The following is a 17,677-nucleotide window of genomic DNA, read 5'->3' as shown; positions in this document are numbered from 1 at the left end:
GGGGGAGCAGAGAAAGCGGGGCGCGCGGAGGAGCACCCGTCCCCCAGCGCAGTGGGAGCCGGAAGGGCCGTGCGGTGCGAGCGAGCGGCGTGGCAGCACAGTCCCCAAGTGGCGCAGCGCGGCGGGGACGCTGGGATCTCCCGGATCTCCCTCCACGGCGCCCCGCGCCTCGGCGCCCTCGGCCGCTTCTTCTTCCTTCACTCGTCGCTCCGGCGGGAGCCGCGCCCGAGTCGGGTGCGACATGTCCGGGGCCGGGTAGCCGCGCCGCCCGCCGGCCCGCCAACCCGCCTTCCGAGCCACCCGCCCGCGGGCCGGCCGGCGGGGGGAGTCGCGGGGCAGGCAGGTAGGGGCTGGACCGGGCGGGGCGGCGGGCGGGGAAGGAAGGGAGGGAGCGCCGGCGGGGCGGGGGCTCTCCCCCAGCTGTTCTCCGGCGCTGCACATCTGGTTCCGGTTCCTCTCTCCTGGGGAAGTGAAAGTGGAGGGGATGGTGCAGCCCGGAGTTAGCTAGCAGTGCCCCGGCGCCCTGCACCCCTCCTGCTCCCGCGGGTCCTAGAGCTCGAGCACCCCTCCCTCCGCTCGGGTCACGCGGCGGCCGGCGCTGCTGCCGTCATGTCTCCGGCCGCCTGCGCGGCCGCTCCTCTCTGCCCTCCTGCTCCTTCCTCAGCCTCCTCCCGCTCGGCGCGCCCTTTGCCCCAACACGAACTTCCCGCCGCCCGGCTTGTGGGCGTTGCGACCCGGAGTGGCGCCCCTGCCCCTTGCGTTCCCCAGGGAGAAAGGGCTGCCTTCTGCAGGACTCTTCCCTGGCCCGGTGAGGAGAGGCCCGGGTGCGGAGGTCCTGCCGATGGGGGCCACTTGCTCTTCTGCTGGTCTCAATCTCATGGCTCCCGCCTGCTGCCTTGGGCATAGGGCATAGGGCTCCCATTCGCCAGCACGGGACGAGGCATGGGGCTGTGTCCCAGAGTTAAATCAGGAGGCTGACGCTAACTCCTGGCTTCACCTCGCAGATGTGGAGACTAAATTAAGCTGGAGTTGGTGTGTGTATGTGTGTGTGTGTGGCCAGAGGCCAGGTTAAGGAGAGCCAGATTGGCTACTGAGATTCCTTTGCCCCCTCTTCTCTTGGCAAGGGTGGGAGGTTAGGTAGGATTGTACATCCTGGATCCAGTCTGAGCCTCCTCTGCCTTGCTCCGGGTCCTTTAGTCTAAGGTTCCAACTTGGAATGATGCTGTGTTGGCACCTTCAACGGTACCCACCTCCCCCAGCACACACACACACACACACACACACACACACACACACTCTCTCTCACACCCATAGGCTGGCTTCCGCTGAGCTGCAGCTTCCCCTCCACTGTTTCAGGAAGTCACCTCCCTTCCCCTCTGAAGCGGCCCCCACGCGCCTTCGGTCCTCAGCTGCAAGCCACCCACCAAGCTCTTTCCCAGCTTCTGCACCCTGGGGCACTCTGGGACCCTTGGGGCTCCTACTCCCTGGGGTTGGGCCATGAAGGCAGGTGAGAAGAGTTACTGAAGACCCGTTGTGGGCCTGTTTCTGTCTCTGGGCTCCATGGAGGAGGGCTTGGGGATTGCTGGGACTGTCTCCCACTGCTGCTTTGGACTTAACTGGGGATACCTAAGGATCCTGGAGGTTGGAGGGCACTGGTTTTTTTGTCAGATAGTGGAGCTAAGTTAGGAAAAAAGGACACTTGAGTCTGGCGAAAAGATGCTTAAAGCTTGGGTTTTGTGGAGTCCTCACAAAAACCTAGACGTGGGCTCTTTAAGAATATTAGCTGGCTCATGAGGTTCTTAGAATGTCAACTAGAGTAGGAAGGCCAGAAATCCATAAAAAGACTGTAAAGTTGGCATGATGTCATGGCCAGAAGGAATGATGTCATTGCAGGCCATTACAGAAAAGATTGTGATCTCTGTTGTTAGGGAGTGAAGAGGGGTGGGGTCTTTAAAAGGGATACAGAAACTATGATGTCAGAGCCCAGGTTAGCTGTGTGCGGTGGAGTGGAGTTTGGGTTCTTTGGGAAGAGGGCTGGTACCACCAAGAGGGAGGGTCCTGGTCTCTTTAAGGAGCTGTGGTGGGCTGTGAGGGCCTGGTGATGTCACAGGCGGGAGAGTTTAGGATTGGCTGACCACTGATCCTGCTTTTCCTTGAAAGGACTAGGAAGAGGAGGGAAGCAAGAGGGGGAACTCCCTGGTTGCCATGGCAACACCAGCCTTCCTTGCTTCATCTCTCTCCCACTTGGCCATTCCAGATGCAGTGAGTGACGGGGGGGCCATGGCGGAGGAGCGGCCCCCCCGGCTGGTGGATTACTTCGTGATAGCTGGGCTTGCAGGGAACGGAGCACCCATCCCTGAGGAAACATGGGTTCCTGAACCCAGTGGGCCCCTTCGCCCTCCCCGGCCAGCTGAGCCCATCACAGATGTGGCAGTCATCGCTAGGGCCCTGGGCGAGGAGGTGCCCCAGGGCTACACATGCATCCAGGCTTCTGCTGGGGGCCACCCCCTGGAACTCAGTGCTGGGCTCCTGGGTGGAACTCAACCAGTCATCTGCTACCGGAGGGGGCGTGACAGGCCCCCCCTCGTTGAGCTGGGGTGTGTGCACCTACCCATGCTGGCACCAAGGGAGGCTGGGAGGAGATCTGGGGTGAGGCAGGGAGAGGTAGGGGTATGGGATGAGGGATGTGCAATGGGAATGGGAAGAGAGTGGGCTAGAGGCCGGGGAGAAGGGCCTGAAGTTGTGCGTACTTAGTTCTCACACAGATTTGGGTGCATATACTAGTGCTGCTACTTGCCAGCTACGTGACCTTAGGCAGGTTATTGAGCCCCTCTGGGCCTTTTCCCTTATCTGTAAATTGGGGAAAATAATACCTCCTCATAGGGTGGTTGAGAAGATTAAACGAGATAATCCATATAAGGGACTTAGCACAGAGTCAATAAATGGTAGCTTTTATTCTTAGTATTTATTAATGAGCTTGAGAACCATGGAAGGTTTGAGGAGTTGTTACTGATCAAGAAGTAGAGCCAAGGGCAGAAGAGGGGCACAGGATTTTGGAGGGCAGAGTTCAGCAAGAAGTGGGCCCTGGTGTTAGGGTTTAACTAGGCTGAGTAGGTAGGACTAGGTAGGCAGATCTAGCAGGACTGGGGTCTTTCTCCTCTGTATTGGACTTTTGACATCTCTCTCTGTTCTCTGTGCCAAGGGTGTTGTATGAGGGGAAGGAACGTCCCAAGCCTGGCTTCCAAGTACTAGCTACGACACCCTACAGCCACTCAGCCAACCTGGCCCCTCCAGGCCCTGGGCACCCCCGCACCTACCTCACTTACCGGCGGGCAGCAGAGGGGGCAGGGTTGCATGCCCTGGGCATCACTGACCTCTGCCTGGTGCTGCCCAGCAAGGGCGAGTGCACGCCTCATACTTACTGCCGATTGCCCCACAACCTCAACCCTGGCATGGTGAGTGGGGCCCTGAGCCAGGAGCTGAGACCTGCACCATCTCTGTGTGACGGTGTGGACACTGGGCACAAAGGGTATCTGAGGACCAAGGCGTCTAACGGCGGGGCGGGGCCCAGAGGCGTGACTCTCGTCTTGGGGGACTGGGATTAGTGGGAGTTATAAAGACAAAGCCCACGTAGGGGTGGTGGAGAAAATGAACCCCAGAAACTTTTGTTAGCTGTGTGTTTGCTTGTCTCTTGCCATTTCTGGGGCAGTGGGGCCCAGCAGTGTACCTGTGCTACAAGGTGGGCCTGGCCAAGGCCAACACGCTGGTGTATGAGGCAGGTGAGTAGCCCCTCTGTCTCTCCAACCCCTTGACCCTCTGTGTCCCTCTGCCCTGGTGCCTCTTGGCTGGTACCTTCAGTGTCCACAGAACTCACTTCCCCTTTGCCGCTTGGCCCTTCTCTGGGATCCCCTGCTTCCCTCCCCTGGAGTCTGATGGACCCTACTCCTTTTGGGTACCCCCCACTCTGCCGGGGGCGCAGAGCTGCTGGGCCGCTACCCAGAGGAGGACAATGAGGCGTTCCCGCTGCCCGAGTCAGTGCCCGTCTTCTGCCTGCCCATGGGGGCCACTATCGAGTGCTGGCCTGCTCAGACCAAGTACCCCGTGCCCGTCTTCTCCACCTTTGTGCTCACGGGTGCAGCTGGTGATAAGGTGGGTGTGCAGAGTGTGGTCAGGGGTCCGGGCTCCACACGGCCCGCCTGACTGCCCCTCTGCCCCTGCCAGGTGTACGGTGCTGCCTTGCAGTTCTACGAGGCGTTCCCGAGGACCAGGCTCTCGGAGCGGCAAGCGCGGGCCCTGGGCCTGCTGAGCGCCGTGGAGCGGGGCCGGGCACTGGGGGGCCGAGCTGTGCGCAGCCGCCGTGCCATCGCTGTGCTGTCCCGCTGGCCTGCCTTCCCTGCCTTCCGCGCCTTCCTCACCTTCCTCTACCGCTACTCCGTCTCAGGCCCCCACCGCCTGCCCCTGGAAGCGTGAGCACGAGACTTCCCCGACACCGGGAAGGGTTATGAGTGGATCGGGAGGCCAGGAGAGATGGACGAGATTAGGCTGGGCAGGGGGAGCTGGGTGGGCAGAGGAGTGGGGATGGGGCTGTAGTGTGTGGCTGGAGAGTTGGTCCATCTCAAAAATGCCCCTGGCTGAGGGGCTGAGTGGGGCCTGAAATCCAGGCTACACTTGCCAGCTAAGTCCTGGCCAGGGGCTCTGCAGGCCCAGAGGGAATCTCTTTTCTGATTTGCACAAATGCTGTACCTAATGGAGGCTCTGATGGCTCACACCAGTCTCGAGGTGGATCTCAGGGAGGAGTAAGGTTCTTGTGGACAGGTGAAGGAGAAGAGCAAATGTGGCTGAATGAAGTAGACTGGGAGTCTGCCTCTGACTGGACCCCTCTCTCCCCCAGGCACATCTCCCACTTCATTCACAATGTCCCCTTCCCTTCCCCACAGAGACCCCGCATCCTGGTGCAGGTGAGAGCTGGGGCTGAGGCTGGGGCTAGATGGGAGGAGGAGAATTGCCAGGGGCTAGTCTTCACCATCCTGACCTGTGGCTCTTCTGTCTCCCAGATGTCTCCCTATGACAACCTGCTCCTCTGCCAGCCTGTATCCTCACCCCTGCCCCTCAGGTATGTGCCCAGGTTGGGGGGGCTTTGATGACCAAGGACATGGTAAGTGCCAGGCAGGTGGGCACAGGTGTTGAGATCTGTGCAGGCTGGGCCCAGGTGGTGTCTGTGCCCAGTGACTAGGGAAAGGCCTCCTGCTGACTCTTCTCCCACTTTGGCATTGCCCACAGTGGTGCCAGCTTCCTGCAGCTGCTGCAGAGCCTGGGCCCTGAGCTGGCTATCACGCTGCTGCTGGCTGTGCTCACGGAGCACAAACTACTAGTCCACTCACTGCGGCCGGACCTGCTCACCAGCGTCTGCGAGGCCCTCGTCTCTGTGAGTGCTACCCTGCCCAGACTGCCTTGCCTAGTGTTCTTTCTGGTGCCCCAGTCCCTACCTAGATTCTCCTTACTTTTCTTTCCTTGGGGAGGGTTCCTCAGCCTTTTACCCTTGGGCACGACCTACAGGACATACAGCTTCCGTCAGCAGCTCTTCTTTGGAGCCCAACTCCCACAGCTTCTCTCAACAGGCACCACTCCCCAGGGCCAAAGCCCCCTCTCCTGCTGCCCCTATGCCCTGCTCACTGGTCCTCACTCCCTGATGCCTTAGATGATCTTCCCGCTGCACTGGCAGTGCCCCTACATTCCGCTGTGCCCGCTAGTGCTGGCAGACGTGCTGAGCGCCCCCGTGCCCTTCATCGTGGGTATCCACTCCAGTTACTTTGATCTGCATGACCCGCCTGCGGATGTCATCTGTGTCGATCTTGATACCAACACGCTCTTCCAGTAAGAGGGTTGGGTCTTGTCCAGGGGGTTTCGAGGTGGGGGGCAGGAGAGGGCTGGTGTATGCAGTGTACCTGCTCAAAAGGAGCCTCAGGCAAAACGTGGAGGAGGCTGGCGAGGAGCCCCATCACCCTTTCTACCTCTGTTTATCTCACAGGACTGAGGAAAAGAAGCCCCTCTCCCCTCGGATCCTGCCCCGCAGACCCTACAAGGTTCTGCTGGCTACACTGACAAACCTGTACCAGCAGCTGGATCAGAGTGAGGAGCGTGGGTGGGGGTGGGAGGCTGGAAACTGTCATTGACCTTAAACCTCCAGTTTGGGGAGGCCTGTGGAGAGCTGACCTTACTTGAGGAGGTTAGAGGAGTTAGGCTTTCATTTGGTGGAAGTGAGAGAAATTCAAATTCTAGTTTAAGCAAGAGGGAAGCGCATGTCACATTAATATTCCTGAATATGTCAGGGAGGTTGAGCTTGTCATTGAGGAGGCTTGAAACTGTTACCTGAAGGTAACTTTTTTTTTTGTAAATTCTTTTTTTTAAAAATTAATTAATTAACTTATTTATTTTTGGCTGCATCGGGTCTTCATTGCTGCGTGCAGGCTTTTTTCTAGTTGCAGTGAGCGGGGGGGCTACTCTTCGTTGCAGTGCGCGGGCTTCTCATTGCGGTGGCTTCTCTTGTTGCGGAACACGGGCTCTAGGCGCATGGGCTTCAGTAGTTGTGGCTCGCGGGCTCTAGAGCGCAGGCTCAGTAGTTGTGGCGCACGGGCTTAGTTGCTCTGCGGCATGTGGGATCTTCCCGGACCAGGGCTCGAACCCTTGTCCCCTGCATTGGCAGGCGGATTCTTAACCACTGCGCCACCAGGGAAGTCCCTGAAGGTAACTTTTTAGTTACTATTGGTACCAGGTCTGTTAGGACCTGCCGGTGGTGGGGTAGCTAGCAACAGTGACTTCTGTGTGAAGAGCAGGGTTGAGGCAAGCCCTACGGGTGCTGGCCCTGATTCTCAGGCTGCCCTGGTCCCCAGCATATACTGGACCCGAGGAGGAGGCCTCCCTGGAATTCCTGCTGACAGACTATGAGGCAGTGTGTGGCCGCCGGGCCCGGCTGGAGCGCGAGGTCCAGGGAGCCTTCCTCCGCTTCATGGCCTGCCTGCTCAAGGGCTACCGGGACTTCCTGCGCCCGCTCACCCAGGCCCCCTCTGAGGGGTCTCGTGATGTCGACAACCTCTTCTTCCTGCAGGGTAAAGGGAGCCTGTCTCTGCTTGGGGAGGGTGTCACGGGAGGGATGGCCAGGGGCTGGGCCCCATGGGGAAGCCCGGGGGGACGGGGAATCACACAGTTTCTTGTTCCTTCACTCAGCACACGTTTTTGTGGGCACCAGCTTTGAGCTGTATGCTCTTCTGGGCTTGGAGAGGGGATAAGGGTACAAAGATGAACCAGCTGTGGCCCTGCCCTCTGGGAAGCCCTGGGCTTGGTGGGGACACAGTGACGCCTGTGGTGAGCCACCCCCATGGGCGAAACTCTCTTCCCTTGGAGACTCCCCAGTCTGAGGTCCTAGGTGCTGACAGATAAAAGGGAGGGATTCCATGGGACTGTGGTGCTGGGGTAGCTGAGCTGGTCGGCTTGGCGTGTGGTGTAGTGGTGCCAGAGGGGCCAAAGAGGGGATGGCTTTGATGGCCTTGGATGCCAAGTTGGCAGGGAGCCAAGAAAAGGGTTCGGAAGGGGGTGCCTGTGGTAGGGACCGCTGGTAACCTTCCTCTCTGCCCCATTCTCACCCGTCAGGCTTCCTCAAATCCCGGGAACGCTCCAGCCACAAGCTGTACTCCCAGCTGCTGCACACACAGATGTTCTCGCAGTTCATTGAGGAATGTTCTTTTGGCTCTGCTCGGCATGCTGCCCTGGAATTCTTTGACTCTTGTGTTGACAAGGTATTGGGCATTATCCCTTCTCTTCATGCCCTTTGCCCTCTGCTCTCCTCTTGGCAGTCTCTGTTATCCCAGGTATAAACACTCTACATCTCCTCTGTGGCAGGGATGGTGCCCCTGGAGTTATACAGGGCACAGCCTATGCAGCATACGTGACCGGCCTCATAGACATACCGTCTTCCCATTCCTCACTCCATCCCCCAGCTCTGTCTCCAGGGCCTTGGTGGAATCTGGACCCACTACCTCCTTCCCTGTGGCTATGCTTTCCTGGGAGATGCTCATTCTCTTACCATCCTGCTCCAGGTCCACCCAGAGCAGGAGAAGCCTGAGCCAACACCCTTGGTGGAGCTGGAGGAGCTGTCAGGAAGTGAGCTCACTGTCTTTATCACACCTCCTGAGGAGCCGCCGGCGCCAGAGGGCAGTGAATCTACCCCCCAGTACTGGTGAGAGCCTCTTGTCCCCTCACTTGTTGTGAGGCCCCATAGGCTGACTTAGTGCCGACTGCTCCTGATGTTGCCTTTCTCTGCCCCTCCAGCTACGATGGGTTCCCCGAACTACAGGCTGAGCTGTTTGAGTCTCCTCAAGAGCAACCCGGGGCTCTTCCTGTGCCAGGTCCATCCCGTAGTGCCCCCAGCAGTCCTGCCCCTCGCCGTACCAAACAGGTAACCCGCAGGTGGGCCCCCCAGAGGCATCTGGCTCAGGCCAAGGGCTGCTGCTTCAGTTTCTTCATCTGTAAAATGGGTATAATAGTATTTACCCCATAAGGTTGTTGGAAGGTTTCAATTATGTCTGGCACATAAAAGGCACATGAAATATTAGCTATTGTTACCACTGTCATCATCCTCATCTTCATTTTCTGAGCACTCTGGGAAACCAGGGGCTTGCTGCCTCTTCCAGGGCACCTGCCCATGCTCAAGCTAGGCATCTCTGCTTGGGGATCCTGGGCTGTGTGTGCAGCATCCCTCCCGCCTCGTCAGTGCACAGACCCTTCCTCAGGGAGGGTGCTGCTTCTCCCACACTGTTTTAAGATCTGCCCTGCCCTGGCATCGTACTCACCCAGGTGTGTCCCCTGCCCTACCTAGGAGATGAAGATCGCACAAAGGATGGCGCAAAAGTCAGCAGCTGTGCCTGAGCTCTGGGCCCGGTGCCTGCTGGGCCACTGCTATGGGCTGTGGTTCCTGTGTCTGCCTGCCTATGTGCGGTTGGCGCCCTCCAGGGTGCGGGCACTGCAAACGGCTTACCAGGTGCTGCGCCAGATGGAGAGCCGCAAGGTGGTGCTGCCCGACGAGGTGGGCACCCGCGCCCAGTCCCAGGGGCTTGTGCAGGCATGGGGGCTGTGAGAGGGAAACTTGGTGACCATGGAAAACAGACGGGGAGCACGGGCACAAGTTGAGAGCTGGGCGGGTGCTCCATCACATTCACTGAATTAATGAGCATGTTCAGGGTGTAGCAGTAGAGACCGCAGGGTGGCAGCGTCAGCAGGAAGGGTAGGTGGCTCTGAGGCAAGCCCAGGAGCTGCCAGGGGCCAGTGAAGTCTGTGAGAATTGGGGAGGCTGGAGAAGGGTGCTCGCTGAGACTTGAGGATTTGGGTTGGGAGTGAGTCCGCTCTCATCCTGCGCGTCTCCTGGCCCAGGTGTGTTATCGGGTGTTGATGCAGCTCTGCTCACACTATGGGCAGCCCGTGTTGTCCGTGCGGGTCATGCTGGACATGCGGCGGGCAGGCATCGTGCCCAACACCATCACCTACGGCTACTATAACAAGGTACCTAATTTGGGGTGAGGGGGGGATGGCAGCCTGTGCCAGGTATGTGTGTGGGGAGGATGCTGCTCCCTGACACCTGCTGCTCTCCCCTCTCCTTGGAGATCGGGCCCATACAATCCAACAAGGTTCTGTCACCATTGTCACCCATTGTGCTCCTCTAGTGCCTTAGCACCTACAGACGGTTTTCTCATACTTGGCTGCTTTGATTTTCACCCACAATACTCCTGACAAGGAGGTTGGGCGAGTACTGCTACCTCCCGATGATAGCTAATAGTGGGAGCCAATATGCCAGGCACTGTTCCAAATACATTTTCCACATCAAATCATTTTATCTTTACCACAGCCCCATGAAGTGGAATGATTATTGTCCCCATCTTACAGATGAGGCCATGAGGTTGCAGAGGCTTAGTAACTTGTCCGAGGGACCACAGCGAGTAAGTTAGGGAGTTAGGGGATGCACACAGGCATGCCGATGTTTCCTGAATTCGGGCCCTTAACCATGATACTAACCTATATTTCCTGTTTTTTAGATGAGGAAACTAATGACCAAAAAAATGAACTGATTTCTTCAAAGCCCATAGTTTATAAACAGCAGAGTCTGGATCCAGGTTGTTGCTACTGCTTCTGGCTTCCTCTAGAACCCCAGGGTGGCAGCTGCCAACTGTCTCTTCTGGGCTCTTGTTCCTGGCTGAGCCACAGGCAGGACAGTCCTAGGCAGGATGTCTGGAGGAGAAGGTGGTCCCTGGGGCTCCTGGTCAGGCAGTTGGCGTCAGGCTGAGGCCAGGGTATGGAAGTAGGCCATCTTCATGGGCACTGTGCTTGGCAGGCCGTGCTGGAAAGCAAGTGGCCGTCTGGTACACCGGGTGGGCGCCTGCGCTGGGCCAAGCTCCGGAACGTGGTCCTGGGGGCTGCTCAGTTCCGCCAGCCCTTGAGAGAACGGCGGCAGCGGTGGCAGCATCAGAAGCAGGAGGAGGAGGCAGAGACGGCAGCACAAGAGGCAGGCGGCTCCCAGACAGGTGGGTAGGGGCTGGTGACACGGGCAGGGGGATAGGCATGGAGAGCTGGGGCTGGTCTAGTGGCTGGCACTGGGTGTTCTCAGAGTGGATAAACTATACTTGGCTGGTAACAAAAGAGACGAAGTTCTGCCTGGGAGGAGCCCTATAAATCCAGGTCCACGTAAGGAGCTCTGTTTTGGAACCGGGGGCTGGGTTTCTAGCTGGCTGCCTTTCAACCCCCTCTCTGTCTTTTACAGAGCCCTATCTGGAGCGCCCCTCCCCTACCCGCCCCCTTCAGCGCCAGACTACCTGGGCTGGGCGAAGCCTGAGGGACCCTGCCTCGCCTACGGGGCGCCTGGTGAAGAGTGGCAGCCTGGGTAGTGCCCGAGGGGCACAGCCCACTGTGGAGGCTGGCGTGGCCCACAGTGAGTGCCCTTGTCCCACACCCCAACCCTCAGCCCCGTCAGCTTCCTTGACCACTTGCCAGTGAAAGAGGGGAAGGCCAGAGCCAGGATGGACGGGTGGTGCTTTGTGGTGGGCACCGTAGATGCTGAGGGAATCTTGCCTGGACTGTCACCATGGTGGGGTCAGTGGTGCCAGAGTCTGTACAGCCAGGAATTGTGTTCACTCAGTTCCTGGAGGAAGGGCTGGACTCCATCTTCCCTGATTCTTTTCTGCCCTGTAGTGATAGAGGCCTTGGGGGTACTGGAACCCCGGGGATCACCTGTGCCCTGGCACGATGGAAGCCTCTCAGACCTGAGCCTGACCGGGGAGGAGCCGGCACCTGGAGGCAGCCCAGGGGACACAGGCTCAGCCCTGAGTACCCAGTCCACTGAAACCCTGCAAGGGCCAAGTGGGCGGGTACCCAAGGATGGCTGGCGTCAGGATGAGGCCAGCACCCCCCGAAGAGGGCTGGGTGCCCGCCTCCAACAGCTGCTCACTCCTTCCCGCCGCTCCCCTGCCTCTCGTGTTCCCCCACCTGAGCTGCCCCCTGACCTGCCTCCCCCAGCCCGCCGCAGCCCCATGGACAGCCTTCTGCGCCCCCGGGAGCGCCCTGGATCCACTGCATCTGAGGTAGCCAGTGAGGGGAGGGTCCAGACACTTGAGCACCAGGAGGCCTGGGGAGGAGCTGCTAACCAGGAGTGCCCAGAGAGGGCCCTGAGGGGTGGCTAAAGCCAGCATCCTGGGTGAAGAGGAGCATGGGTGCGGCTAACTATGCTTTCTCATGCGATGGCAGAGCTCAGCCTCTCTGGGCAGTGAGTGGGACCTCTCAGAATCTTCTCTCAGCAGCGTGAGCCTTCGCCATTCCTCAGAGCGCCTCAGTGACACCCCTGGATCCTTCCAGCCACCTTCCCTGGAAGTGAGGATAACCCCTCCCACGCAGATGTGCTTGAACACACACATACACCACACCCATTCACTCTGTCAAAGGCAGGGGTTGGGGAGGAGGTGGGAGGAGCCTGGGCTGGGATGTGAAGATGAGAGGGGCTGGGGAAGGAGCACGGGCTCCTGAGCCTAGAGGCCAAAAGGGGCCTGCTTCCTGGGGTCTTCTTGCCTGCAGATTCTGCTGTCTAGCTGCTCCTTGTGCCGTGCCTGTGATTCCCTGGTGTATGATGAGGAGATCATGGCTGGCTGGGCACCTGACGACTCCAACCTCAACACAACCTGTCCCTTCTGCACCTGCCCCTTTGTGCCCCTACTCAGTGTCCAGACCTTTGATTCCCGACCCAGGTGCCCAAAGCAGGGCGAGTGCTGTGGGTGGGTCAGGGAGGTGGAGGTCCGAGGGCTGACCCTCCTCCTGCTATCTCGCTGCAGTGCCCCCAGCCCCAAGCCTGCCTCTGCTGGTGCCAGTGGCAGCAAAGATGCTCCTGTCCCTGGGGGCCCAGGCCCTGTGCTCAGTGACCGCAGGCTCTGCCTTGCCCTGGATGAGCCCCAGCTCTGCAACGGACACGTGGGGGTAAGGGCTGGGCCAAAGGGGCACGAGCAGTGTGTGTGTGTGTGTGTGTGTGTGTGTGTGTGTGTGTGTGTTGCCCTGTGGGTGGCCCCAGTGGTGCTGGGGAGAGGTAGGCATTGAGGGCAAGGGACGTCCCAGAAGCTGTTGGACATGGTGGCCCAGTGGGAATTGTGGCTCTGAGGATGGGGCCGTGGTACATGCCCTCCACTGCCCTCTCGCTTTGTGCCTGACAGGGTACCTCCCGGCGTGTCGAGAGTGGGGCATGGGCGTATCTGAGCCCCCTGGTGCTGCGTAAGGAACTGGAGTCGCTGGTAGAGAACGAGGGCAGTGAGGTGCTGGCGTTGCCTGAGCTGCCTGCTGCTCACCCCATCATCTTCTGGAACCTTCTGTGGTATTTCCAGCGGCTACGCCTGCCCAGTATTCTGCCATGCCTGGTGCTGGCCTCCTGTGATGGCTCCCCACCTCCCCAGGTCAGTTCCCTGATATGGTCCCTGCTTCCTCATCTCCCAGCTCTGTTTCTCAGTCCTCTGTGTCTTCAGTGCTATAGACAGAGCACAGGCTTTGGAGTTGGTTGTACCTGGTTTGATTCCCGGCCCTTTCACTTCACTACTCTGAGCTACAATTTCTCATCTGTAAAATGGCATAAGCGCTGCCCCCCACCCCCACAAACAGGGCTGTTGTTAAGGCACCTAGTGTAGTGCCTGGTACCCAGGAAATAATTTGTTACTGTTCATCTGTTTATTGCTCTATTCATTGCACCAATATTTATTGAGCACCTTTTAGGTTCCAGGCAGAGTTTTAGGCACTAGGGATGTAGCAGATTACAAAACAGAGTCCTTGCTCTCATAGAGCTTGCATTCCCATGGGGAATAAGAGTTCCTTTCTCTCTTCTCTTTGACTATGTCCTGTAATGTCCCTGTCTCTTGGAATAACGCCTGTCCATTTCCTGTCCCCTGCCTCCCACTCCATCAGCCTCTCTCCTTTATCTTGGCTCCCTGCAGGCCCCATCTCCTTGGATAATGCCTGATCCAGCATCTGTGCAGGTGCGGCTGCTGTGGGATGTCCTGACCCCTGACCCCAATAGCTGCCCACCTCTCTATGTGCTCTGGAGGGTCCACAGTGAGTCTGGTATTTGGCCTAGGATGGGAAGGGGAAGGTCCCAGACTTAGAGTGTTCAATAATCCTGGCTACCTTCTTTTTTTTCACCCAGGCCAGATCCCCCAGCGGGTGGTATGGCCAGGCCCAGTACCTGCATCCCTTAGTCTAGCATTGCTGGAGTCCGTGCTGCGCCATGTCGGTCTCAATGAGGTGCACAAGGCTATAGGGCTCCTGCTGGAAACTCTAGGGCCCCCTCCCACTGGCCTGCACCTACAGAGGTATCGTGTTCCTATCTGAGAGGTCCCTGGTCTGTCCCGGGCTCCATACCCCCTTTATCTCACTTACACCCTTTTGTCTCCACTCCAGGGGCATCTACCGTGAGATCTTATTCCTGACATTGGCTGCTCTGGGCAAGGACCACGTGGACATAGGTGAGGAAGCAGGCAGGGGGCTGAGGAGTTTAGGGATCTGGGGCCAGGTGTGGAAGCTTGGAATCCTAATATACTGACCTACCTCCACCCTCTTTCCTAGTGGCCTTCGACAAGAAGTACAAGTCTGCCTTTAACAAGCTGGCCAGCAGCATGGGCAAGGAGGAACTGAGGCAGCGGCGGGCACAGATGCCCACCCCAAAGGCCATTGACTGCCGAAAATATTTTGGAGCACCTCTGGAATGCTAGGGACCCTTAAGCTTCCTTCTCCAGCCTGGGCTGAGGAGGTGAGGGAGAATGGATTCTAGAGATAACCTGCTTCCCTGTTGCTTTCATAGAGGAGTTGGGAATAGGCTGGGAAGCATGCCCAGCCGTAGGCTCTGAGTTGGGGCAGCAGGAAGAGGGACCCACTGTTACCAACAGTCACAATTCCCCTATCTCCAGCCTGCCCTCTGTGCTCATGTTGATGTTGGAGGAGGCCTGGGGGGAGCTGGCACATTTCTGTTCCGCCTCATCCTATACCAGGAACTCCTCTCCAGGGTACCCACAGATCTGCACTGCCCTGGTCATTTTATAAGTTTTTGTTTTAAAAAACAACTAGAAAGACACAGAGCTACTGAGCCTTTGCCCTGAATGGGAGGGAGGGATGTCATTCCCCACCAATGATGGTCCCTCTTCCCTAGAATTGCCGAAGGAGCCCAAGGCTCTCCATGCCTTTCTACCTTAGTGTTTGTATTTTATTTTAAGTTATTTATTCTGGAGCCACAGCCCCCTTGCTTATGAGGTTCTTATGGACAGTGAGAAAGAGAAGGGAAATGGGGCCGCATGGTCCAGTGGTTTGTAGCTCCTTGAAAGTTAGGAGGTGGGAGCTAGAGGAGTCCCAGGCTCCCCTTAGGAAAAACTGGTGCCCCTCTAGCCCTGATCCTGCCTGTGCACTCCACCCTGGGGAATGCTTCACCCACCCAGGGCCCTGACTGTGCAATAAGGGATTGTTCCTTGCGAAGTTTTGTTGGATGTAATATAGTAAAAGCTGCTTCTGTCTTTTTTCTTCTGCCTCCTGTTCTCTGAGTCTGGGATAATGGTGGGGGATACCTCACTTTTTCTCCTGGCTGCACATCCTCCTTTACACCCTTTCGTCCCTTGCTGCCTTCAGGCACACACTGCTTTCCCTGACCAGGTCTGGTACTGGTCCCTTGGGGCACAGGGAGTTCTTGGAGCAGGAGAGGGGTGAATCCGGTGCTGGCTATGGTGGTGCCAGTCTGTGTGGTACTTCCGGCCCTCCCACACAATCACCCCCTTGTCCCTCATCTGTACCCCACACAAAGACTCCATTCTCTGGGGGCCCTGAGCTCATCTCTGCCTTCTTTCCTCTCCCCACAGCTTCCCCCTCCCAACTTCTCCAGTACCTCCACAGGGCAGCTCTCACGCATCCTGGGAGCCCTGGAACTCATTCTAGGCCTCCTTAGTTGCTCTAGCTGAAGGCAGTACTCTTCCAACCAGGGTCTCAGCCTGGGGACAGCACCAGGAAGACAGGGGCAAGGATTAAGGGGCTCACTGCATGTGGGCGTCAGGCATCCAGGCATCATTTTTCTAATCCTTTTGGTCCACTCGGATTTCTCCCTTTCTTTCCTATATAATGAAATAAACACAGGAAACACTCCTAACAGAGCTGCAAAACCAATTACCAAAGGGAATTAGCCAACAAAACAGAAATATCTTGGGGAAGGAGGGCAGGAGTGTCAATGGAGGAAATAACTTACATGAGTCTCTAGTGCAAATTCCTGGGGGTGGATATTGGTGGATGAAGAGAGCCATACTACTACTGAATTCTGGGACCTTCAAGCCAGAGGATGCGTCCCCATCCTAACTTGAGCAGTGTCCTAAAGGAGCTGCAAAGGAGGGGCTTAGGAAATGCCATCTGTTTTTGCCAGAGACTAGGAGATGCCTTCTTCAGAGGGGAACCCTCATGTCACCCCAGGTTCTGATCAGACCTCACTCCCTAGAATCAAACTTTCCCTGTATCATCCCCAACAACCTTCTGCAAAGTTGAGTGACTTCCTTCCTGAAAACATGTTTCTGTTGAGTGTAGCATGCCCAGCTGTGCACTGAACCGTCTGGAATTATAGAGAGAATTTTGGGGCTCAGTCCCTACCTTAATAGAGCATACAGTCTTCCTGGTCTAGAGTGCCCCTTGCTTCACAAATGATAATGATGACTCTGCCTCCCAGCTTGTGCTTCTCATTTTTCAACAGGCCTATAGTCAGATGGGTGGAACTACAGAATTCTTTAACCGCGAGAGTGTCTGGGGATTCCAATAGCAAAGTACTCACCACAGCATCTGACATCTCTGTCCTGTGGCTTAGGGAGCTGTATGAGGGGCAGGATAAGTCCAAGTTACCTGGCCCCATTTCTCTTCCCTGACTTTAGAGCGTGTAGGTTCGAGTATGACAAATTTTAGTTAAATCTTGTCTCTGGCACTTACTAATTTTATTACATCAGACAAGTTACTTAACTGCTGTACCTCAGTTTTTCCTCATCTGAAAATTGGGGAGGTTGTTCAAAGATTAATTATATAATCTACATAAAGTGCTAAGCACACTCAATAAATGTTAGCCCCAAAAAGAAAACGAACAAATAGAGCCTGCATAGGGCCAAGTCATGTCCACTACACCAGTGGCCTTGCTTATCTGTCTTTCTTGGAGCTTGATTGCTCCAGATTGAAAGTTCCCCCCCACGGCCTGATTTTAATTTTGCTGAAAGGCATTTTCTCAGGCCTCACTAGTATCTTCCTCAGGCTGGTATCTTCCACCACTGTGTTTCTCATATCCTTGCAGCCCTTGAAGAATGGCCCTTCAGACAGCAGAGAGTGCACTGAACTGATAATGGACAAAGCAGCAGGTTAGGGAAAGAGGGCTGTACCTTCCATGAGGGCAGTGACTTTGTCCTATTTACTGTATATCCCCAGCACATAGAAGAGTGTCTAGTCACATAATAGGTCTTGTATCGTGTGTGAAATAACCAAGCCAGTGAAGGAATTAAAATGACATAATTTTCAGTGTGGTATAAGACAGGTACTACAGGTAGAATACCAATCGAAGCTGAATTTTGAACTAAGAGGGTGGAATTGTTGGAAAAGTGAGGAAAATTCTCATAATAGTTAATATTATGTTTACCGAGTACTTACTATGTGCTTAGCACTATCCTGAGCTTTTGTTTTTAAAAATATTTATTTATTTGCAGGTCTTAGTTGCAGCAGGTGGGCTCCTTAGTTGTGGCATGCGAACTCTTAGTTGCAGCATGCACGGGGGATCTAGTTCCCTGACCAGGGATCGAACCCAGGCCCCCTGCATTGGGAGCGTGGAGTCTTACCCTGCGCCACCAGGGAAGTACCCCTCTGAACATTTAAAATGTATATTTTATAATCCTCACCATTACCCTATGAACTAAGGTACTCATCAAGCATTCCCATGTTAAAGATAGGGAAACTAGGGCATAGAGACTAGAGGTTAAGTAACTTGCACCCAAATCACACAACCGGTAAGAGATCCAAACCCAGACAGTTGGACTCCAGAGACCATGTTCTTGGAAAGAGAAGGTGTTTTACCCACTTTAGAATTGGGGCATGCCTCTGCACGTGTGTGTGTTCGGGG

General features: G+C 56.5%; 1 protein-coding gene across 4 annotated transcripts; it reads left to right on the top strand.

The window, feature by feature from the left end:
* DENND4B (DENN domain containing 4B) lies at positions 1-15,074 on the top strand. 4 transcript variants are annotated; one of them, XM_059932205.1, is made up of 29 exons: positions 1-343; positions 1,357-1,507; positions 2,258-2,597; positions 3,203-3,455; positions 3,710-3,779; positions 3,980-4,149; positions 4,222-4,466; positions 4,892-4,958; positions 5,055-5,113; positions 5,281-5,425; positions 5,699-5,874; positions 6,029-6,129; positions 6,891-7,106; positions 7,648-7,793; positions 8,094-8,233; positions 8,326-8,452; positions 8,873-9,079; positions 9,424-9,552; positions 10,379-10,568; positions 10,805-10,972; positions 11,233-11,621; positions 11,785-11,907; positions 12,109-12,278; positions 12,363-12,504; positions 12,735-12,971; positions 13,503-13,620; positions 13,712-13,877; positions 13,966-14,030; positions 14,131-15,074. In XM_059932205.1, exons 2-29 carry the CDS (start codon positions 1,498-1,500, stop codon positions 14,274-14,276), a joined length of 4,515 nt encoding a protein of 1,504 aa, XP_059788188.1. In that variant the 5' UTR covers positions 1-343; positions 1,357-1,497; the 3' UTR covers positions 14,277-15,074. The 4 variants fall into 4 exon arrangements, 3 of the variants coding, with proteins under 3 accessions (XP_059788188.1, XP_059788179.1, XP_059788198.1); XM_059932196.1 differs by having other exon boundaries at positions 11,233-11,624; XR_009504740.1 differs by lacking the exon at positions 13,712-13,877 and having other exon boundaries at positions 11,233-11,624; positions 13,503-13,544; positions 14,131-14,219.
* Positions 15,075-17,677: the final 2,603 nt, after the last annotated feature.

Source organism: Balaenoptera ricei, chromosome 1 (genome assembly GCF_028023285.1).
Source record: "Balaenoptera ricei isolate mBalRic1 chromosome 1, mBalRic1.hap2, whole genome shotgun sequence".
Taxonomy (NCBI): Eukaryota; Metazoa; Chordata; class Mammalia; order Artiodactyla; family Balaenopteridae; genus Balaenoptera; species Balaenoptera ricei.
The sequence above is the reverse complement of the archived record's forward strand: the minus strand, read 5'-3'. Positions and strand labels throughout refer to the sequence as shown.